Source organism: Muntiacus reevesi, chromosome 7 (genome assembly GCF_963930625.1).
Source record: "Muntiacus reevesi chromosome 7, mMunRee1.1, whole genome shotgun sequence".
Lineage (NCBI taxonomy): Eukaryota > Metazoa > Chordata > Mammalia > Artiodactyla > Cervidae > Muntiacus > Muntiacus reevesi.
In genome coordinates, this window is record NC_089255.1 from 36,323,851 (window position 1) to 36,347,365 (window position 23,515).

Below are 23,515 nucleotides of genomic sequence, written 5' to 3' on the forward strand. Positions count from 1 at the left end.
TATTTGTAACACATTTATCCAAAAAAAGTTTTAGAATAAAAAATATCTTCATGCGTTTACAAATCAGTCACAAAAAGACAAAGAACTGAATAGAAAAAAAATGTTTAAATTTTAATCAGGCAAACCAGGATAGCAAGAAACACACAAATAATATGTTCAACCTCACTAGTATTCAGGGAAATGCAAATTAAAATCACAGTAAGATATGACTTCATGTACATCAGATTTATAAACACTCAAAAATTCTGCAAGATTTTTAAATGATGAAGCAAATTAAGCATTTTTCCTTCTCTTAGAAGTTCTCCAAAAGCAACATTGGAAAATAATAGAAGAAACACAAACTCCACCTTTGATGAAACTAAAAGATATTTGAATCCCAACCCACAAAATATGTGGAAGGACTGCCAAAAGCAGCAAAGATCAAGCCATAGAGGCAGGAAGAGGAGCAAGGATGCAGGCGATGCCTGAGCTCAGAGACAGTTCAGAGTGTACACAACAGGGTGTGGAACACACCCTGAATTGCAAAGCCAAAATAAGGAATGGCGTGCATGGGCTTGTGGCAGGAACTTCCCAGGAATTGGTTTAGTTATGAGAAATCTAGGAGGTACTGCTGATTAATATCCCAGAGACAAGCCCTTTTAACATGAAGCAGAGTATTCCAACACATGAGCTTGGCTGAGTAATGGAACTCATACACCCTTCCTAAGACATAAAGATGGTTCCTGTTGGGATGCTAGAGACCCAGGCCTCTCCTTAGCCTTGAGATGCACTTTCAGTAACAGTTTGTATCTGTATTAGGGTTCCCCAGGGGAAAAAAAAACAGAACTAACAGGTTGTATATATATAAAGAGATTTATTATAAGGAACTGGTTCATGCAATTATGGAGGCTGGCAAGTCCACATTTGCAGAATGGAGACCCAAGAGAGCCAGGGGTGCTCATGAAGTCTGAGGCAGCCATCTGGGGAATTCCCTGTCACTTGTGGAAGCCAGTCTTTTTTGTTCTAGTCAGACCTTCAACTGATTAGATGAGGCCCACCTACATTATGAAGGGTAGGGCACCAATAGCATTCACTACAGACCACATTCTGTACCACTCAGATCCACTTGCTTCCCATATTCAATTTACTCTATTCAGGAACATCTTTTCCAGGATTCTGGTTGGACACAATTTCTGGGGACACATACAAGAGAAGAATTAGCAGAATGAACTACAGTTTGTGCTGCTACAACTAGTCCCAAACCTGTAACTGATGCTGTCACCTCCCCCTGCACCACCACCCCAGCCCCAATCCTAGGTTCTCCTCCCCCTGAATCAGCATTTCTGCTGGTCCAAGTGGCTCCCATGGTGGGGTGTCCCAGACCCTCATTTCTGAGAGATCTGGAGTTCAGGTTACCATACTATTAACAGACCATGGTTGCTATAGTTGCCCATCTTACAGTTAAAACTTTGTGTGAGAAAATCAAGGGTCATCTGATGCCAAACATATTCCTCCCTGCTCTTGTCCTAGAGAAGCTGCTCTAGCTCCCGATGATCAGAATCATCAGGATGGTAGGTAATTCCTTCCTTTGCCTGCTGGTCTACCAGCATGAGGAGCCCCAAATGACAAAGCAGTAACCATAGTTTTACTGTGTCTCCAAATAGAAGCTCCCAGGACTGGGAGGGCAGCCAGGGAGGGGTGTGGCTGTGCCCAGCACAGATTGGGTTTAATCTCCAGCCCTTGGGGGACAGAATGTGGTCCCCAAAGCCTTTGGTGGTCTCCTTCACCCTTAACCCCCACTGTATCAGGGAGACCTTGCGGTCTGTAGCATGGCGCTGTGACCTCATGGTACAAGTCGTCCAAGTCTTTACAGCCCTGGACACCAGCCTTGGGACGGGGGGCAGGTGGGGGGAAAGGAGAGGAGGTTAGGAGAAGGTCACAGAAACCCCCATGAGGCCTCCAGGTTGGGCAGAGTCTGGCCTTCATGTTTGGAACTGGAAATACCCAGAGGCTAGTCCCCATGTGAGAATCCGTGGGGTTCATTGCTGTTTATCTTCCTTTCCCAGAAATGAGAAGAAAGTCGCCAGTTCTATGGTCCATCATTATAATCATGCACTGAGACCCATTCTTAACCCATTTGCCCATCTCTTGCTTCATTATGCTCTGTGGGTAACAATCAGTCCCAGTGGAATCCAACTCTTGGACCACTTGGCACCTGCACTCACTTTAACTCCGTGACCAGGAACCTCAGGTGGGTCCTTGTTTTACCCAGCAGGCCTAGTCTATGTCCCTGGTCATTTCCTCTGCCACTCTAATAACTCAGTCATCCTTTCTCCACTATCTAGAAACCTCTAAAACCTCCAGACTCTCAGCTGATAACCTCAATTCCTATTTCACTGAGAAATAGAAGCAAATAGAAATAAATTCACAAAGTTCAAGCAACCATTTACAACCACGCCATGTCCCCAGCCTTCCCTTCTGCAGCTAGGAGCCAGTTGTCCATCTCTGATCTAAAGTCAAACCACTGACTCGTCCACTAGGTCCCATCCTCTTTCCCCTACTCAAGGACATTGGTCTAGAAATTTTTCTTTCTCCCTCCTGCATTCTCTACTCTTCCTCTCTTGGATCAAACCCATGAATGACTACACATGCAATAATTCTTCACTCTCCAAGCAAAAACTCTTTTGCGCCCCCCTCCCCCCAATCACATCCCTTTAGCTACTTACCCATTTCTCTGTTCTTCTACACTGCTTAGCCCCTCAAGAGCTTTACCTACACTGTCTCCAGTTTTTCTCCTCCAATTTCCTTGAACCAGTCGGATTTCTCTCTCACTGCTCTACCAAACTGCTGTTGTTCAGGCCCCCAGTCAGCACCCATGGTTAGTCCAGTGATAAGTTCTCAGTCCTCACCTCACTCACCTCTCAACAGCATGTGACACAGGTGATGGATCTCTTCTTGAAATGCTTTCATCCCTGGTTTCCTGGACACCACACTAACCTGGTATTTCTGCTACCGCACCAGCCTGCTCCCTCTCAGTCACCCTTGCTGCTGCTTTCCACCTTCCTGACTTCTCAAAACCTGCATCAGTTCACACAGCCAACAGGTTCTAGAAGAGTCCCAGACATGCAGCTTGCTCTCCAGCTGCTATTTCTTCCCACCTAGCCCATTCCTGCAGCCTTGGGCTCTCCCAGTCTACAGTAGGGTACTTCTAGCTGCTAATGGGTAATGTTCTCTGGGGCAGTTGGATACACCAGGACTTTAGGCTGGTACAGGCTTGGCAGCAGGTCCCTGGCCACACTGTCCCTAGTGAAAGGGGATCTTAGGTCTTGGACCCCCACGCTGCCTCTTATTCCTGGATTTCCTGGGGTCAGCCTGACCCCACAGCAAGCCTTCTCTGAAGGGAAGTTGTTTGTCTAGACACAGCTCAGGACTAGATTCCCGAAGTTGGGCCTAGTCTGGGAATGAGAGACCCCTATCTGTGTCCAGATAGGGACCCCGTCACATGCAGGTCCCCTCGGGAGCCGGCACATGGGACATCAGGAGGGCCCTGAGAAAGCAGACTGCATGTAGTGTCTTGCTCAGAGGAAGGCACAGGTGAAGAAAGCGGGGTGATGAGAGAGGCATCTAGGCTAATGTCCACCAGGGGTTTCCTCTGGGCATGAAACTGCAGGTACACCTGGGAGCCACACGCCAGTCTTGCAAAATCAAGGAAAGGGGCCTGTGTGAAGGCTTTGTCCTCAGTGTTAATTCCAGCAGATAACACAAGAATGCCGTGGCTGAGGAAGGCCAGGTGTTCCCTTAAGCCTGCACTTCCCACCCCTTCATGTTACAATACTCCTCAACAGTGATGTCATTTGCCTGGCGCAGAAGGGTAAATGGACCGGTCTTCAGGGAGCTGAAGGAAGTGGCTAAGAGGACTGCTAACTCCCCAGGCCCTGACAGCCACATTGAGGACTGAGGAACTCGATGTCTCATTCAGGAACCTCAGAGAACACTGGCTGACTCGCCCTGCCCTTAACTGCTGGCTGCCTCTGCTCTCCCCCTCCAACCCCTCCGCCCCGGCTCCAGCTCACTCCAAGCCCAGCTCTAGCCAGAGAGACCTGCTCCCTGGGTGGTGGCAGCAGCAACCCCACAGGGATGGGGCCTTGAATCTGCCCAGCTCAGCAAGGCAAGGACCTGGGAGGACATCAGGGCTCCACCCTTGGGTGGCTTCCACGCTGAGGGCTTTTTCTTCACCTCTTGGATGTCAACCAGCACCACCAGGAACTTCTGCTACAGCTGATAAAACAAAGAGAAAGCACACGCGTGTGTGCACACAGGAACACATGAAGATGGACGGCCTTCTCCCGGGCCGGGAAGGAAGGAGGAGAAGAGGAAGATTCCTGGAGCAAAGACAAGGGATGAGTCCTGGCAAATGTCCCCAAATGGCTAGATCCTCCCCCCAGCCTAGGGGAGGGTTGGGGCTGGGGACAGGTCACTCTGGTCAGCATCACCAGCCTTACCTCCAGCCATGGGGCAACAGCAAGTCCAGGTCTGAGCTAGGTTGCTCTGAATGTACCTGGCAGGGTGTGGGGAGCAATGAGGACCGAGTCATTTAGGACCAGCCAAGAGACCACTTCTCTGTGCATAGGGTGATTAACACCTCTTAGAAAAGAGCAATCAGCGAGTGCTGAGAGCAGACAGCCTTCCAGCTGCTGTGCTCAGCATATCACACACCTCATCTCATTTCACCCTCATGGCGCCTTGTAAGTGGCCCTTGAGAACCTTAGTGAGGCCGGCAACTCTCAGACCAAGAGGTTCCTTACCCTTTTGTGTGTCAGAGTTGACTGGTCCTATGGAAGTGATGGACATCACCTCAGATTGATGGTGCCTTTGGGGACTAAATAAATAAACTCAGGTATTATTCATAGAATAGAACTTTATGCAACAATAACACTTAACTTTTAAATTTTTATTTATTTTTAATTGGAGGATAATTGCTTTACAATGTGCTGGTTTCTGCCATACATCGACATGAATCAGCTCTAAGTATACACATGTCCCCCTCTTCTTGAACCTCCCTCCCATCTTCTATCCCATCCCACCCCTCTAGGTTGTAACAGAGCCCTGGTTTGAGCTCCCTGCATCATGCAGCAAATTCCCACCGCCAATCTATTTTACATATGGTAATATATACATTTCAATGCTACTCTCTCAATTTGTCTCACCCTTTCCTTCCCACACTGTGTCAACAAGTCTGTTCTCTATGTCAACATCTCCATTGCTTCCCTGAAAATAGAATATCTAACTTTTTATTTTTTAGGATGTACAATTGCTGATTTAACATACATTTTTTCTTAAAAAAAAAATTCAGAAAATTTACTGGGTAACTGAAAATTGCTAATTTTTTAAAAAAATGCTGGGGAGTGATCTCAGCCTGTCCTCTGTCTTTCATCTTGAAACTGGAATTCTCCATTGTAATATTTTACATATCCCTTGCAACACCAAACCCATCAGATATAAACATAGATTAATAAACTCATAACGTCTCTTCAAGGCTCTGCTGGTCAGTCTCTAGAACTGCATCTTTTCCACCTCCTCCCTGAGTCCCTCACTGCCACCTGAAGGCCACCATTGCCATTGCATGGCCAGTGACCTGACCAAGAGCCATCACAGCTGGGAGCTTGTACATAAAACCCTCTTAGCGATGAAATGACAACCAAGAATTACCAAATATATAAAGAAGGCAAAGCCCATGAAGGGTGGGCAACAGAGATTCTTCCCCAAGGAAACTGTTCACATAACAATCAGAAAACTTCCATCAAATGTACATATTAACACCATGTGAGGTAAGTGGTCAAGCATTTCCATGCAATGAAAACAGGTAGTTTCATAAGATCCTATTTGGGAATTTAAGCAGGGAAATGTGACAGTCAAAAGTTAAAGCCATCCCCCAGAAGATGGATAGAGGAGCAGACTGCCCACAGGTGGAGAATGTATTTATGAACCAAAAAATCATGCAAAGAAAAGTTTCAGAATGCCACACAAATGAAAAAATTGAGTGTATAAAAGGAAGTTTAGGGATACAGAGGATCCATTAATACATTTCAGTATCCATTTAATAGGAATCCAGAAAGAGAGAATGAAGAGGAGTAGTGTTTTGATAAAATTGGTAGAAAATTTCTTAGAGCTTCAAAAAAACATGAATCTCAAACTAGGAAAGAGCTTGCTCATGTTTTCAAGTAGTAACTTTAGAAAAATCATAGTGAAACGTTTGAAAATTAAAGACAAAGAGAAAACCCTAAAAGCTAGGTAAAGATAAATTACCTACAATGGGATGAGAATGCATTTGACATCAAGCTGCCCAGCAGCAATATCCAACACAAGAAAAATAAAAATCTGAGTAAATGTAAATCTGAACCAAGAATTCTTCCCTCCTCTAGACTGTTATAAGTCAGGGCAAGAAAAGCCAAGTCTAGATATATCAGGACTCAGAAGATTTATATTCCACAGATCCTCCACTATCAGTTCAGTTCAGTTTAGTCGCTCAGTCATGTCCAACTCTTTGTGACCCCATGGACTGCAGCACACCAGACCTCCCTGTCCATCACCACTCCTGGAGTTTACTCAAACTCATGTCCATTGAGTTGGTGATGCCATCCAATCATCTCATCCTCTGTCATCCCATTCTCCTCCCACCTTCAATCTTTCTCAGCATCGGAGTCCTTTGCATCAGGTGGCCAAAGGATTGAAGTTTCAGCTTCAGCATCAGTTCTTCCAATGAATATTTAGGACTGATTTCCTTTAGGATGGACTGTTTGGATCTCCTTGCTGTCCAAGGGACCCTCAAGAGTCTTCTCCAACAACACAGTTCAAAAGCATCAATTCTTCGGCACTCAACTTTCTTTATAGTCCAACTCTCACATCCATACCTGACTACTGAAAAAACCATAGCTTTGACTAGATGGACCTTTGTAGGCAAAGTAATGTCTCTGCTTTTTAATAAGCTGTCTAGGTCGGTCATAGTTTTTCTCCCAAGGAGCAATCCTCTTTTAATTTCATGGCTGCAGTCACCATCTGCAGTGATTTTGAAGCCCAGAAAAATAAACTCTGTCACTGTTTCCACTATTTCCCCATCTATTTCCCATGATGTGATGGGACCAGATGCCATGATTTTAGTTTTCTGAATGTTGAGCCTTAAGCCAACGTTTTTACTCTCCTCTTTCACTTTCATCAAGAGGCTCTTTTGTTCTTCTTCACTTTCTGCCATAAGAGTGGTGTCATCTGCATATCTGAGGTTACTGATATTTCTTCCGGAAATCTTAATTCTAGCTTGTGCTTCCTCCAGCCCAGCATTTCTCAAGATGTACTCTGCATATAAGTTAAATAAGCAGGGTGACAATATATAGCCTTGATGTACTCCTTTCCTGATTTGGACCCAGTCAGAACAAGACCCAGTTTCCCCCTTAGTCTCTCCCATCCAGAAGCTTCCATAAGCCTTTTATCCTTATCCATCAAAGGGCAGACAGACTGAAAACCACAGTCACAGAAAACTAACCAATCTGATCACATGGACCACAGCCTTGTCTAACTCAGTGAAACTATGAGCCATGCCATGTAGGGCCACCCAAGACGGACGGGTCATGATGGAGAGATCTGACAAAACATGGTCCACTGGAGAAGGGAATGGCAAATCACTTCAGTATTCTTGCCTTGAGAATCCCATGGACAGTAGGAAAAGGCAAAAAGGATAGGACACTGAAAGATGAACCCCTCCACTATAGAACTATTCAATTTTGCACTCCAACAAAAAGAAAGATAAAACCAAAAGGAAGACAGGAGGTCAAAGGAGAAAGTCATAAAAGATGTGCAAACATCAGTTCATCAGATGGCCTATCTGAGGAGCAATGGTCCCTAGGGAGGGGGCAGGAGAGACCCAAGCTGCCCCACACCACACCAGCAAAAAGTCCTGGCCCTTTTGAGGCCCAGCTCCCCCAGTCTTCCTGGTTCCCATCCAGCTAGAGGCTCAGATCCCAGGCCAGGCTAGGGACACACACTGGGATCTAGACACCTTCCTCCCAGCTGGAAACCAGAACTCTGGTCCCCCAGAGTCGGGACAGATGAGGTTTTGTCACATAGGTTCCCTGATTAAAAGAGGAATAGTGACTTGGGCCATGGACAGCATGTATGTGTGATTGAGGGAGAGAGAGAGAAGGGAAGAGAGAGAGGCAGATCCAGGCAGAGGCGATACCCAAAGAGAGCACTCCTGGCAGCAGGGGAGTGTTGAATGAGCAGTGAGTACAGTAAGTCCCCAGCATACAAACAAGTTCCATTCCGAGAGCATGTTTGTAAGTCCAATTTGTACATTAAATCCAACAGAGTTAGCCTAAGATATACATCTAACACAATTGGCTACAGTACAGTACAGTACTGTACTGTAATAGGTTTATAATACTTTTCACACAAATAATACATAAAAAACATAAAAAATAAAGGAAACCTTTTTAATCTTATAGCACAGTACCTTAAAGAATACACGACAAAAGCTGGCATACAGAGGTGGGCATTGAGTGAACAGGCAAAAAGAGTTACTGACTGGATGAGGAAAAGGAGGTGGGAGATGGTTGAGTGGAGGGATGGTCAGCACTAGGAGACGGAAGGCAAGCTGCAGTTTCACTAGGGCCTAATGCTGATGGAACGCACATTTGTATCTTTGAAAGTTCACAACTTGAAGGTTCGAGTGACGGGGACTTACTGTATGGCAGCTGGGCCATGGAAGGGCCCCAGACGGTTCAGCGCTGGGTGGGGCAGCGGGAGGAGAAAGAGGCTACAGAGGCCCTGGCCAGAGGGAGAGGGCCTGAAAACCCCCACACCAAGCCCAGTCATTGCGGATCTCCTCTCCACAGACTGGAAATCTGCCATTGCTGGAGAGGCTTCGGATGTTTGGAGGGTCCCTTGTGGGTCAGAAGAAATGATAAGCAGAGGAAGAGGGAAGTAGATGGCCCAGATGGCAGGACACACCTGTGAAAAAGGCGGGAACCAGGCTCTGAGTTCCCAGCTAGGCTCTCTCTACCCCCTGCCCATCCCTGGCAGCTGACAGGCACTCCCAGGCCAGCGCCACTGGGAACACACACACACATGCAGATTCATGTTTGCTCTGCGCCAATAAATGGATATGCCCTCTAGACATACTCATTTAACTTCTGGGAATGGTGAGACTATTTGCTCAAGGTAGCAGAAGTACACCTGATAAGAGGATGTGACCCAAGTTTAAAGAACAAAGATGGGTAATTAGCATGGGGAACCTCCTGCTGGAGCCAAGCCAGGAGAGGAGATCACCCCACAGCCTTCAGGAGGCTGAGCACAGAAGGGTGGGGAGCCATGAGGCAGGCAGGGGAGGCCAGAGGTGAAGATGAATTAACAGGTGGGAACTTGGGGTTAGTGACCCAGATGGGCAACCGATGTGGTGCCCCTTTATCCTGGATGCTTTTAGCATGCAGATGCAGTGGGGAGTGGAGGGATGGTCAGGGCTGGGGCTGTTTGTAGGAAGTGTGAATTGGATGGACGCTTTGCTTCTGTTATCAGTTCAGGGCAGTAACCTGCACTCAGCTCTCACAGCACCCCTTCTATTGAGGATCTGAAGACCTGGTCCCTCTGAAGTCCTTCTGTGTTTGGTGTGGGCCCTGGGTCACGATGGTCGCCTGAGTCCCTCCACACACTCCAATGTCAGATGAGAACTGCTCATGTCTACCACATACCCCTTCCCCGACACACTACCTCCTCCCAGAAACAGGGGAAAGTGGACCCAAGTCCACACACCCCAAGAGACACACTATCTCCTCCCAGAAACACAGGGGAGAAGGAACCCCAAAAAGTTCAGGCTGCACCCTGGAGGAACATCCCCAGGGCCTGGGGACCTCAGTGCAGGTTCCAAAGAGATGAGAAGCAGAAGCCCTGCAGGGTCCGCTGCCCCTCCCCCTACCCAGCCCTGGTCTGGAGCCCAGGATCGCTCCTCTGTCCCAGTCCCCCAACTCCAGCCTGGGTCAGCCTCCAGTCCTGTCCCCAGTCTGTCGCCGGTCGAGAGCCAGCTGGAGGGCCTTGCGCACAGTCTCCACATTGTTCAGGACATTGTATCGACTCAGGGCCACCAGCTGCTCAAACTCTTGGGGCTCGTAGGTGAAGTTCATCATGCCATAGGGAGTGTCTGGCCCGTTGATGACAAAGTCCCCACCTGCCTTCTCCTCAGCCGTTTTTCGCTCCACACCTGTGATGGGACATGGAGAGAGGCCGGGCTAGGGTACTCTGCGGCTAGGAGTTGCCAATTCAAAAGCCCACCTCCCCAGGACATCCAGCTGGTTCCATGGGTTCTGCTTGGGCCCCCATCTCAGCTCTCTCCCCCTCCAGGAGGAGCCGGGCCAATGTGCATGCTGAGTCCCAGAAGGAGAGGCCAGCTGGGGCCTCCAAGAGGAAGGGTTTCATACATCATCCTGGGGACAGCACCCTCCTCACCAGCCCAGGGCTCTGTGGACCAGACCCAGACCCCAGGCTCCCCTCACCTGGGGCCAGGTGTGTGCGGAAGGTACGGTTGACCAGGGGGAAGTGCAGTATGATGGGTGAGCTTGGGTCCTCAGCCTTGGCAAAGAGGTAGCACTCGTGGGGTTCCTTCATGTCCTCCGGGGACACCTCAATCCTGGGGAAGGAGATGCCTCGGTCCAGGCAGTACTTCTCTGTCATCTGTAAGACCTGAGTAGGGATGCCGACTTGTGCACTTCTGACCATACCTGAGGCCCCCTGGACTCACACAGGCCCAGGCTTCTACGCCAGCTCTGCCTCCCACCAGCCAAGTGACTTCAGGCAACACAAAGAGATCCCACCTCCAAAACCCCACATGGCTGGAGGGAGCCGCTGACCGAGACTCCCTGGGGGGCCCTGCTGGCTCTGTGGTTACTACTGTAACCAAGGGACAGCAGACCTAGACCTAGGCCCAGACAGGAGCAAGGAATCCACCAGAAACAGCACAGTCCAGAACAGCAGTCTTCTCTTCGCCCAGATAAAGGCTCCTGAGGACTCTCTTGGCCTCCTCTCCTGACTCCCACTCTCCCCCATCACCTTCCAGATGGGGAGACCAGAACTCCTAACGGTGTTCACAAGGTGCTCACCCACAGCTCAGAACCCAGGCCCTCCTCAGTGGGTGATCCCTCAATGCCCAGCCAGGCTGCTGTAGCAAAGACCCATCCCCCACCCGGCCTGCACTTTACCTCAAAAGGGGCATCCAGAGAATAGTCGAAGGACAGAATGAGGTCCACAGCTCTTTGTGGCTGCAGGCTCAGCGGGAATGGGGAGTTGATGGCAAAGCCTCCGTCCACCAGGTTTAGACAGTCCCTCATGGGAGTGAGCTTGTTGGGGAAGGCGTCTGGATGCAAATCTGCACAAAGACAAATGCTTGTGCTTTGCAGCACCCCTCTTCTCTTCGCCCCTCTCTGTCGAGAGCTCTCCTCCTGTCTCTGACAGCCACAGGGTCTCCCATCTCAGCTCCCAGCCCTGCCTCTCAGCAGTCACCACAGTTCTTCCCCCGCCGGCCTCCCAGGGCAGCCGGGGCTCCACCCCAACTCCCGTCATGGTCAAAAGGCAGAACTGGCCTCAGTGAGCCACAGGCACAGGCAGTAGGTGGGACCCTGCCCAGAGCAGCACCCACCTTTCCAGGCCACAAATTCCCTGCCAGACACATAGTCCTTGTGCAGGAGGAGGCCCCGGGTGAAGTTGGAGTTCTCAGCTGAGGTCAGCCGGGAGGTGCATATGTCCTGTACAACCTGATAGAAAGGTCCCTGAGGGGTGAAGAGCCTGGTTCTCAGGCGCGCTGGATCGTGAAGCTGGAGCTCTTGGCAGTCATCTAGGTGGAGGTGGGAGGGTGAAATTCAGTGAGAAGTGGTGCCCCCCTTTGCCCAGTGGTCCTTATGCTTCATAGAAGCCCGCTTCATCTCCCCATATCCCTCCTCTTCCCCAACCTCAACTCCCAGGCCTCTGACCACTGCTTCCCAAACTTAAATGACTTTCTTTCATGGTCCCCATATTTTGAAAGTTACCTATGACATAGCATGTATTAAATACCACCTACCATTAAAGCTGCATAGGCAACTTCCAGTTAGATTTTCACCCATTAAACACCTGCTGAGCAATTATCACGTGTCATGCTGGCCACTGTGCTGGGCACGGGTTTGCAGAGGTGGACAGGCCCAGCCCTGGCCCTCCAGGGCTCACAGCGTACCAGGGGAGAGTCACATAAAGAGGTCATAATGGTGACAATGCCCTAGGGTCGGGACCACATGGGATGTGCATACGGTTCTACTGGAATTTGGCGGTCAGACCCTCGATCAACCTGGGGGACGGAGTGGAACAGAGATGCCTCCTGACAAAATGATGTCTGAGCTGAACTTTTTGAACAGGGCAAAAGTTACCCAGGGAAGAAAGGCGGGGAAGGTATTCTACGTAGCAGGAAGCTCATGGGCCATTTAAGGAGTGGGCTGAAGGGGAGCCTGAGGTGGGTGGGCAGAGGATCAGCCAGCTGCCCAGTAGCCCCAAATTGATCTAATTGAAGCTCAAATGGAGAATTAAAGGCATAGGCTTATCACAGAGCACTCACAGCTCCCACCCTGTTTTCTGACATGGTCCCCCCATCCTCCAGCCTCTTTGTAGACCTCTGGGCATCCAGAGACCTTAAGCCAGAAGATATCTTCTCAGTACGTCTCTGAACCAAATGGGACATTCAAGTCCTTTGCCCTCATTCCTTAGGCCTCTGCCAGGGTCCTATTGCTGGAAAGAGGTATTGGGGGCTGGGGGTGGGCTTGGTTGGGGGATCTCTGCTCTCACCTGTGATTTTCACACTGTCTCTGCACCAGTCTAGGAAACTGAGGCCCCGGCCAGCAGTCTTCAGGAAGATCTCATCCAGGCTGGCTGCAAAGGCGCTGCCCCACATACCTAGGGGAAAAGGCAAGGCCCCAGGCCTTCACAACCCCTCCACCCACTTCACGGAGCCTGCCCTGTCCCCAGCCCTCCCACCTAGACGTACCCTGCAGGTAGCAGATCCGGGACTCGGGCCGGAGCTGCAGCAGTCGCCCCATGAAGAAGTCTGAGCCAAAGAGCTCGGTGGGAACATACGCGCCGTACTTGGGGAAGCCGACCTCATGGGGGGTGAACTCGCACCACTCTGGGAGCCAAAGTGAAGGGAATGTCACCAGGGGCTTCTGACCAGGAGCCCATGGTTCCCCACCCACCACCCTTGTGCCTGAGCAGGAATCTTTGCCTTGTCCAGAGCAGGATGCAGCAGGCCCACTGTACTGCTCCAAGGCGCCCACCTGTACCCTGAGAACCCTGGCCTCCTACACCCGCCCCCACCGTTGCCTCTACCTGCTCCCTAGGGCCCCACACCCTGGCACCTGCAAAGTCCTCCCCACTGACGTTGCTGCGGACGTTGACGCTGGCGTAGATGGGGTAAGGGTTCTGGCCCTGGCTGACTGCCTCCTTCTGGTCAGACAGCTTGGCAGGATTTTCCTGGTCAGGAAAGAAGGGAGACCACTTGGCCCTTTGGGAGTTCCCTTCCCACAGCCCCGTGCCACCCTGCGCAGTGTGGTGTGCCCCTGAGACTTCGGTTGCTAAGGGCTGGAATCTAGAGACAGCTCTGGAGAGGCCAGGCTTGGGCTGTAGCAGAGCAGAGGCCGCTGTGGGCTCTGTGCAGGCCCAGGGCCTTTGGGAACACCCTCTCCCTTTCTTCCCATTCAAGAAAGCATATCAGGACCCAAGGGAGTCAAGCGGCATTTTTAAAGGAATAACTGAAAATCCAATCTACTTTCTTTTAAAAAGTAAATCACTAGAAAACATGTATTCTTTTCTTAGAAATAAGATATCACTTTTACAACTAACAGCCACACACCAGTGGGCCAGGACCCATAGGTCCCCAGGGTCCTAAGAATTTCACTTAGCTCTCATCTCATTTCCTAGTGCCTGCTGGGTCTGCAGTTCCCAGAGAAGACACCAGGTGAAGTGCATCATGCCTGTTTGGCCAGTGGGCTGGAGTGGCCTTCTTCCTCAACAGCAGGTTGGAATCCTTTGGTGCACTTTCAAAACAGACCCGAACTAGGGCTTGACAACTCACCAACCAAAACCAGCATCTCTGGAAGTGAGCCCTAAGCACTAAGTTTTTGGAAAGCTTTAGTGGAACTAACTGCTGATGGGGTAAGGTGGACTGGAGCCACGTTCATTCATTACCTACTCATCTCTTACCTCCTGGTACAGGAAATATTCAACGAGAAGGCCCCAGAGGTCAACGAGGGAACTACTGTGGCCGCTGCTTTCCTGGATCCCCAGTTCCTGGGCGTAGTACTGCAGGCGCTCCGTGGACATTGCCCCCATCTTACTGCTGCACACCCGAGTCTGGGCACGCTCAATAGGGCCCTGCAAGGCCACCTGGGACCAGGCTGAGTCCTTGTAGAGTGTGGAGATGCACCTGGGTATGGAGGGAATTAGGGACAGGGAGGCATAGCAAGAGGATAGAGAGATGCAGGTGTCTGTGAGTCACCCCTCCTCCCCTATCCGTTGCTCTGACCTGCACCACCTACTCAGAGGGCCCTGTGGACTCTGTCCCTTCCTGGGCCTCCTCACCAGATCACCAGGTCACACCCCTGCCCCTTGAGAGCTCTTCTTTATTTTGTCCTGTCCCTACCTCACTTACCAGGTGGACCCAGAGACGCCGCTCAGGTAGGTCACAGTGTCCAAGAGGCCGAGCTCCTGTAGCCCAGCCAGGCTGCCATACAAAGAAGACATGGCTCGGGTTCCACCTCCGGAGCCCAGCACGGCTACCACCGGCACCTGGGCACAATGATAGTCATGATACCTTCTACTCCCACTGTTGCTCATCTGCTATTTCTCAGCATATCAGACACTGGTCTAAGAGTCTTGTGTTATCTCACAGCATCTTCAAAGCAACCCAATGGCATCCCCACTTTACAGATGAGGAAACTGAGGCTCAGGGTGTTTAGATACTGTGTCCACACTCATACCAATAGTAAGTACTAGGCTCTCAAACTGATGCAGTAGAGCCTCAGAGATGGCTCTTAACTTTATACCAGGAAAGTATGTACCTGGGAGGTATATTGGATTTGCTCAAAATAGCGAAATCAAGGTTTCTCAACCTTGGCACTGTTGGTGATTTTGGACCAGATCATTCTTTGTTGCAAGGTATTTATTGTGTGCTATAGGACGTTGAGCAACATTTCTGGCCATTACCCAACAGACACCAGTAGCATCCCCCTCCCCTCCCCCAGTGGTGGTGACAAATGTCCCCAAGATGGTGGGGCATGAAGTTACCCCCAGCTGAGAAGAAGAAGTGAAGTGACAAAGGCCAGCATGCGGCTTGGACCTGCCCCAGACACAAGAGGTGCCCAGATGTCTTTTTAGGATCAGAGGGGCCAGGTGGGATCAGACTAGAAACTTTTTGGCTCCTCATATTTTCCAGGAAGGTCTGGTTCATTCCACCCCAGGCTTCTGGTTCCTTTCCCTGTTTTTCCTTTCTTCTCCTGTCTTGAAAAAAATGCTCTGTGGCCACATCCCAACAAGGTCACTGTGCCTTCAGAGGGCTAGAGGAGGCTGAGTGCCTGCTAGCAGGCCTGTGCCCTTTCTACCCTCTGCCCACAGAATGGAGACCAGGCGCAGGGCAGGCATTACCAAACCAGAAGTCTAGGCCGACTCAGCTGGTCAGCACCAGGCACAGGAGGAAGCCACTGCTTGTTCCCGATTTACCCCAGGTCTCCCCCGCAGCACTGCCTTTCCCCCTGCCTCCCAGACACAGGCTCCCGTGGAGCCTCCGCTTCCAAATCTCTTTGTCTACTCTTAAAGACTGCATTGTGTCCTTGCCCCTGCAGCCTCCTGCGGACATGGGCGGGAGGGCAAATAAGGAGGTAATATAGATTATGTGAGGTGATAAGGGTGGGACCTTCATCCCATAGGACTGGTGTCCTTGTGAGAAGAGGAAGGGAGAGAGACTCCCCCAAACCCTTGCACATGCACGGGGGAAAGGCCATGTGAGGGCCCAGCCAGAAGGTGGCCGTCTACAGGCAGCAAGAGCAGCCTCATCAGATGCTAACCCTGATGGCTCCTTTATCTGGAACTTCCAGCCTCCAGGCTAGATAATAAATGTCCATTTTTTGAGCCACCAGTCTGGGGTGTTCTGTTATAGCAGCTGGAGCAGACTAACAGAGCCCCCTCAGCTGAGGCTGCTCAGCCCGCATTATGTATGGGGTCCTGACTGTCCCGAGTATGCCCGTCAGCTCAGGCAAACAGGCTGGCTGCCTTCCTCCACTGGTCCCCACGCTTCCTCAACACTTCCTGTCACCTCCTAGCCACACAGTCAGTCCTCTCAAGGAAGAAGTTGGATTTGGTCGCAGCCACTCTGGGGCCCAGCTCATCCATTCCATACCTGGCTACTGTCGGGAGCCTGGCTCAACCCCAAAGCCTGCTGAAGGGCCTTGGACACGAGCCGCTTCCTCTTCTCCAGAAACTCCTTCTCCCCATCACAGAGGTCGAAGCCAAGACGCAGGTCAAGGTCCCCAGAGCTGCCTCAGATGAGGTTGGGGGTGGGGTACTGGGTGACGGTTCACTGGAGCAGAGCCTCCAGCCAAACCCATTTTCACAGGAGCAGACAGACGCACACTCCAGGGGACCCCTCAGGAAGACCCCATGGGAACCAGACACCCCCAACCCCCAGCTGAGCTGAGTCAGCAGAATAGCACCCCCACTGCCTCACCTCATCTCTGCCTTCACACTCATGGCCACCTCCTGGCCCTGGAAGAGACAACAGCCCATCACCAGAGCACTGAGTGGGACTCACAGCACTGGTTGCTCTGGTGACTCTGGCCCGGATCTGGACACTGTGACTGAACTCTAGGCTGGCCTTATCTTGACCTCCTCCCCCTGACCCTTTTTGGTGGTGACAGAGCAAGCAGGGATCCGTCAGGCACCTGGACAGGGCCTTACCTCCCCCAGGGCCACGACACACTGCTGCTCCTGGCCTAGGGCCAGAGAGGAGAGCAGGATGCCAGGCTTGCTGGTCTGGGCCTCCTCCTTGGCCCTCGGGTCGCCCTGCAGAGAAGAAAACACTCAGAGGAGAGGGAAAGGGGCCTCGTCCAGATTGGGCTGATTTTGTCATTCGCTCCTTCCCAGGCCATGTCACTCACCTGGACCACGAGCTTCTCTCCTGGGTCCACCTCCAGCCTGGAACTGAGTACTGGGTTCACGTGGAAGGTGAACGTGGCTGGGACGCCCGTCTCCGTGGGAGGCTGCAAGGGCAAGAGCTGGGGCTTCTCGTAGGCTCCAGGCACTGCCAGCTGAATCTGCCTAGGGCCTGAGAGCAGAGTGCCCAGGTGAGTGCCGGGTGAGGGGGTGAGCGTGGGGTGTGTGTGGCTCATGATGCTGGCACCCCAGCTGCAACTCCCCTTTTCGTCCCCTTGGAAATGTCAGCTCGTCACCCTGCTCACTCTCTGACACCGTGTTCCACAGGCAAGGTATCACGAAAGACACTCAGGGTCCTATAACCTGTCCTGGTCAGAACTGGGAGCTGTTGTTGAGTGAAGAGCTCCTGCTCAGGGCTTATGGGGCTGATGATTTTGAGATTATTGTATTAAGTATATAACACAAGTGCATGCGAAGTTATTTCAGTCGTGTCCGACTCTTTTGCAACCTCATGGACTGTAGCCCGCCAGACTCCTCTCTCCATGGATTTCTCCAGGAAAGGATACTGGAGTGGGTTGCCAATTCCTTCTCCAAGGAATCTTCCTGACTCAGGGATTGATCCCAGGTCTCTATGTGTCCTGCATTGGCAGGTGACATTTTTACCACTAGTGCCATCTTGGAAGCCTGGTATAAAACATGTATTTTTAAAATATATATATAGGATCATATTATAATGCTGCTGCTGCTGCTAAGTCGCTTCAGTCATGTCCGACTCTATGCAACCCCATAGACAGCAGCCCACCAGGCTCCACCGTCCCTGGGATTCTCCAGGCAAGAGTACTGGAGTGGGTTGCCATTGCCTTCTCTGTATATTATAATGATCCTATATTAATTATTATATTAATTACCTGTTTTCAACAGGTACTTCCCCTCTGGTGCCCCATTCAAGCCCTGTGCTGATTGCCTTGGGGCAGGTTTGTGGCCAGAGAGAAAGCAAGTAAGCTGCACATTTTTTCCGAAGCATAAGACCTTGTGAGAACAGAGAGGGTTTGCAGGGGAGGTAGAAGGAGGACGTGGATTCGTGGCACAGAGAGGACAGGCTTGGGGAAGCAGAGGAGAGCTGGCCCTGCCTGGGTGAGGCCAGCCTGGGAAGAGGCAGGAAGAGGCCTGGGGGCCCAGGAGCAGCAGGGCCTGCCCTTGACTCTGCAGCTTTCTGGAGAGCAAGCAAGACCCCAGACAGAAAGAGCTACAAATGACACCCACAAAGAGGGGACCAGACAGACCCACAAAAGAGCCCCAGATCCCAAACACTCAGGAGCAGAGGTCCAAATGGAATCTCTTTCCCTATATGCCTTCTTTGGCACCAAATGAGACCTGGAACTTGACATGAGCAGGGGTGGAAGGAAATTTAAAAATAAGTGATACTTCTACTTACACCACAGTTTTCAGGCTGAGACTAATATGGACTATTTATAGAAAGAAACAATAAAAGCTGTGGTGGGGGGAGCAAACAGGTCTGGGTGTCACAGACCTGGGCCTGGATCACTTATTGATTGTGTGACTTTAAGCAAACTTCTTCTTTGAGCCTCTGTCTCATGAATTAAAAGAGAGAAACGACTGTACCTATTTTACGAGGTTGTTCTGAGGATTCAAAAATAAAACACTATAAAATGCTTAGCCCAGTGCCTGACTCATAGAAAGTGCCCAATGTTACCTGGGTAGCACTTGGCCCAGAGGCCCAGACTCCCAGCATCAGAGTGACCTTAGCTGCCACACAGCCTTCTCTCCCCTCCCACACCTGGGCCCCCTCCTGAGTGCCTGCCTTCTGCAACAGACCGCAATGGCCCCAGTTCTTCACTTCTGGAGGTCTCTTTGTCACATGACCTCAATTCCTTCCACTAAAGAAGCCGCTGTATTCCTCACCCTCCAACTTAGAGTCAGCCTTGTGCTTGTTTTGGCTAACAAAATGTTAGTGAGTGGCGGTGATGTAACCAAAGACTCGAAAAGCTCTTGCTCATCTGGACTTGCTCTCTTACACCTCTGCAGATGTCTTCAACACATGCCCAGGCCTGTCCGCTGGTCACAGCAGGTAGACGAGGGACATGGGAGCCAAGCCAGGTCACCCCACCAAGCCAGCCTAGATCAGCCCTGCCCCAGCTGACCTCCAGATGTGTCTGCCACTGAGATTTTGTGGGTATTTTTTGTACATCAGTAGTTGAACTGATACAGCCACTGTGCTAGAATGCTTCCAGAGACAGAAATTCACTACTTTCAGAGGCAATCCATTTCATCCTCGGTCAGCTTTAAGCAATGAAAAATTAAGAATTTTCTGCCTACGACCCATCTTCTTGAAACCAGCAGCCTCCAACCCCCCAGGAGAGAAGGCAAGAGCCCAGGCCCCTGGCCAGACTCACCGTGCTCTAGACGTGGGGCTGTCCCATCGCCCCCGAGGGTGCCCTGGATTCTCAAACAAGGCTGAACCTGAGGAAAGCAGAGGGCTTTGGGAGCCAGGGCATCCTTGGGGTCCTGAACAGGGCCTGAACCAGGAGAGAGGGAGGGAGGGCTCTCTGGGGAAAGATTGAGCTGACATCCTTCCCAGGGCCTGTGCCTTTATGAGCAAGAGTTTTCTGTCACAGACCCCTCCCAGGACTCAGAGGCAGTGTCCCCTGGAAGGAAAGGGGGAGGAGAGGAGGGGCCCTGGCCAGTGGCTCCTGGGCAGTCTCAGAACCCAGGGGCCTGAGTGAGCAGAGTGCTGTGCCCAGGAGGGAAGGCTGGCTTCTGGGCTAGTCCCTCAGGTGGAGGCAAGATGCCCCCTTGTCCTTGGAGATGCATCCCCCGCATGTCTCCTCTTGAGTGCCCTTCAGGCAAGTGGGCATGATGGGCTCAGTCTGGACTCCTCAAAGCCCCCCCAAGCCCTGAAGATCCCCCAACTGGTCTCCCCTACTCACCACCAGGACCCCATTAGTGATGACTTCAGACGCGGGCACCTGGCTGCAAGGGACACATGAATCTCTCAAGATGGCTGTTATTATAATAATGTAACCAAAGCAGTTGAAGAACTTGAGAGCAGGGCAGGTTTGGGGTTGGAGTGGGTGTCAGGATCAGGACCTCCCCTCTCAGACCAGGTCAGTGCAGGACCTACTGATTGGGAGCTGGTAGGATCTCAGCGTAAATGGGAGGGTACGGGCTCCACTGGAACTCACCTCTTCTCCAAAACAAATTCTACCTGCAGCTCGTGTGAATCCTACATGGAGGGAGCAAGGGAGCACCAGTTTTTGAAGTACTCCCAGAGTTTCAGGACCTTCCCCCCATCCCCGCTCCTACTCAGCTCCAGGGACTAGAAGGGAGACCGCTGTCGTGGCTGCTCATGGGCCTAGGATGGGGTAGTGGCATCGCCACCGGGAGCTCCCTCCATTCAAGGCTGTGGGCAGGTATGTTCTAGACACTGAGGATCAATGACTGACAGAGACACAGAGCCTGTGCCCTCAAGGAGCCCACGTGTCGGCTTCACTCAGGGAACGAGTGTTTGCAGGAAATCTTTGTGGGACCAGGGCTGCAGGATGGAGGACATTTGTCCTGGAGGTCTGGCCCATGCTGACCGGGAGACCCCTGTGCCCACTGCCTCGTCTCCTCAGGCTGAGCCCACTGCCGGCGCAGGTGGGGCAGCTCACCTGCTGGCTGAGGGGGAAGGTGTGTCTGTGTGGTTGGCCTGGCTTGAGGCTCCTCAGATCAAAGAGCAGCAGGGAGAGCTGGTCATTCTCCAGGATGTCCTTGTCATAGAGGGTGAGCTCCAGGACATTCTGGGGACAGTGTCGAAAGGGGGGACCTGAGACGGGGCAGGAGGCAAGCATCTGGGAAGAGACCTCCCCCTCCGCAGTCCAGCCCCCACCTTCACAGCACCATGGATCCGGTAGTGGAAGGTCTCGTTCCACTCGGGGTCCCTGCAGTTGGCCACCACCCTGGTCCGGGCGGGGCTGGGGGATGCTGAGGGCAGCCACAGTTGCACATAGCAGTCAGCTTCGGACACTGTAGGTAGGATGGACAGGTCCTCAGCCTCTAGCTTATGACTGGAAGAAGTTGGGGCTGGGTGGGAAGGGCAGAGAGGGGAGGGGAGGCTGCCCATGGAGCAGGCTGGGGTAGGGAGATGGGGAGAGCCCATGTCTTCAACTTTGAGTCCATCTCCACCAGGGAGACTCCTCCCATTGAAAAGGATGGAAATTCTGTGGTGACCAGTTGAAGAGATTACGTGACAGCACACCCCATGGAGTAATTCCCAGAAACAGCCTGATCCAGAGAATGAGCTCCAGGCTCCTGCCCAGTGTGAGCCTTGCAGTGGAAATCCCTAGAGATCAGACAGTGACTTCTGGCAGTGGCAGGCCTCATGCGCTCAACCAGGCTGGCACTGCTCCATGCGCCAGACTCAGGAAGGAGTCAGTGGTCTGCATATTCCCCTCACCTCCAGCTCCTGCCTGCCTGGCCCTTGGACTCCCTCACCAGACAGACCTCCATCCACTAGACTCTAAATACACATGTGCACTTCTGACCAGCCCCTGTTGAGCTCTGGGGAGGCCCCAGGGAGAGGAAGGGAGAAAGCGTGGCATTAGGGGTGACTCACGCAGGTCTGTGCCCTGGATATTTTTGGCTCTCAGCACCTTCACCTGGAGGTCATAGCAGGGGTGGGTCTCCCGCTGAAAGGACAGAAAGACTCGGTTCCAGGAAGCCAGCTGTGGGGCCTGACCTCCCTGCCGTGGGGCCCACCTCGGGTTTCCCTCATCCCATCACAGAGTGTCAGGCAGCCTGGACCAGAGTCACTGATGTCCCTGCGCCAGGAACCCAGGAGGCCTTGGGAGGTGAAGCACTGGGAGCTGAGCACATTGGTGATGAATGTGACCTTGAAATCAGTCAGGCCAGGCTCTAATCGAAGCTGCACTGTGGACTAGCTAAATGACCTTGGGCAAGAAGCTGCACCGTGGACTAGCTAGATGACCTTGGGCAAGTAACTTCATTTCCCTGTGCTTTAGTTTCCCTAAGGTGGGTGTTAAGATGATAATCTCACAGGGTTATAGTGAGTTTTAAATGAGAAATCATACAAAGTGCCCAGCATAAGTACTTAATACATTAACTAATTATGTTTAGTAATTATGTTTATTGTGCACCACAAACGTGCAGCTCTCCTGACTATTGTACCGCTGCTATAGCTGAACAGCTTGAAGTGAAACCTCAAGTAAGGTGTTTAGGAGATTATCAAAAGAGAAAACTGTGATGAGCTGTACCCACCAGCTCCTGACAAAGGCTAAAAGATGGCTGGCCCAAGACGGGGCAAGCAGGTGAAGGGAAACCTAGAGTCATGCAGCTGGTACTGGTCTGACAAGTCGCTAAGGAGGTGGCAGCTTGGGCTCAGGAGAGCAGATTGCAGCCTCCCAGGGGTGAGACCCCAGCGAGCCCCTCACTCTCACCACCCCCTCAACCACCAACCCCCCAACTCTACTGCCAGGCTAACCCAACCAGCTGCAAGTGTCACATCACCTCGCCCTCCACTTCCTAACTGGGTGGGAATATTTTCAAGATTATTGTTTGGTCAGATTGTCTAAACTCTACCAGGTAATCTGGAGTGAATTGGTTCTGGCCCACATCCAAATGCATTCCCAGGGTTGGCCCCAGTCTCCACAGCAGACTGGGCTCCCGCTCCCAGAACTTCTCCTGTCCACACCCCCGGGAAAGATCAGGTACTTTACCCGCCACTGCCTCCACTGAGGTCCCCTCTTCTCTCGCTTCTGTAGCTGCACCACACCCAGGAGGGGCAGCCCCTTGCTTGCCAGCCACCTGGGCCAGAGCGCCCAGAGCATGGCCAGGCAGCCCAATTCCTGGCAGGAAACCCTGCCTGCACTCTGGCCACACTGACTGCTGGCTCAGGTCTGACAGGTAACTGGGGTGGGGAGGGTGGAGCTTGTCGCTCCACTGAGCACTCTCAACTGGGGCTGGAGGTGGGGTTTGACATGCTCCAGGAAGTGCCTGGAGCCGTTTCCTCTGTCAGGTGGGACTTCAGACCCTTTCCAAGAGGATGCAGAATGGGCACTCTGGTTCCCAGTCCCAGCCCCTGGTTTTCAGGGGGCTGCTTATGGAAAATAGACGCCTGAGCCCTAGCCCCAGATGATTTGATTTAGTGGGTATAGATAGAACCCAGGTGTTTGTATTTCCAACAAGCCTTTGAGATGATGCCAACACATGTGGTCCAGGGAAGAGCAGCCAGAAAGTGCTGCATTAGGGGCCTAGTCTCCCCCAAACTACCAGAAAATCCTAAAACCAACACCTTTCAAGTCCCACCTTCCCCACGGCT

At 51.8% G+C, this 23,515-nt stretch overlaps 1 protein-coding gene across 1 annotated transcript; it reads right to left on the reverse strand.

Annotated features, from left to right (window-relative positions):
- Positions 1-5,090: 5,090 nt before the first annotated feature.
- PLA2G4F (phospholipase A2 group IVF) lies at positions 5,091-23,035 on the reverse strand. The gene is made up of 20 exons (XM_065940349.1): positions 22,914-23,035; positions 21,794-21,866; positions 21,068-21,204; positions 20,850-20,978; positions 20,382-20,422; positions 20,127-20,169; positions 19,593-19,659; positions 17,184-17,350; positions 16,984-17,088; positions 16,754-16,791; positions 16,427-16,562; positions 14,684-14,820; positions 14,236-14,458; positions 13,392-13,506; positions 13,025-13,162; positions 12,826-12,933; positions 11,654-11,848; positions 11,217-11,383; positions 10,515-10,701; positions 5,091-10,222 (listed from the first exon to the last, which is right to left on the reverse strand). The coding sequence occupies exons 1-20, from the start codon at positions 23,022-23,024 to the stop codon at positions 10,002-10,004; spliced, it is 2,538 nt and encodes an 845-aa protein (XP_065796421.1). The 5' UTR covers positions 23,025-23,035; the 3' UTR covers positions 5,091-10,001.
- Positions 23,036-23,515: the final 480 nt, after the last annotated feature.

Bases quoted from the DNA above. Each gene is read 5' to 3' on its own strand.
- PLA2G4F (XM_065940349.1), bottom strand. From the start codon at position 23,024: ATGCTCTGGGCGCTCTGGCCCAGGTGGCTGGCAAGCAAGGGGCTGCCC. The intron at 17,089-17,183 runs GTGAGTGACATG...TCTTCTCTGCAG, and splicing joins GAGAGAAGCTCGTGGTCCAG to GGCGACCCGAGGGCCAAGGA. The intron at 14,821-16,426 runs GTATGGAATGGA...CATTGTGCCCAG, and splicing joins AGGCTCCCGACAGTAGCCAG to GTGCCGGTGGTAGCCGTGCT.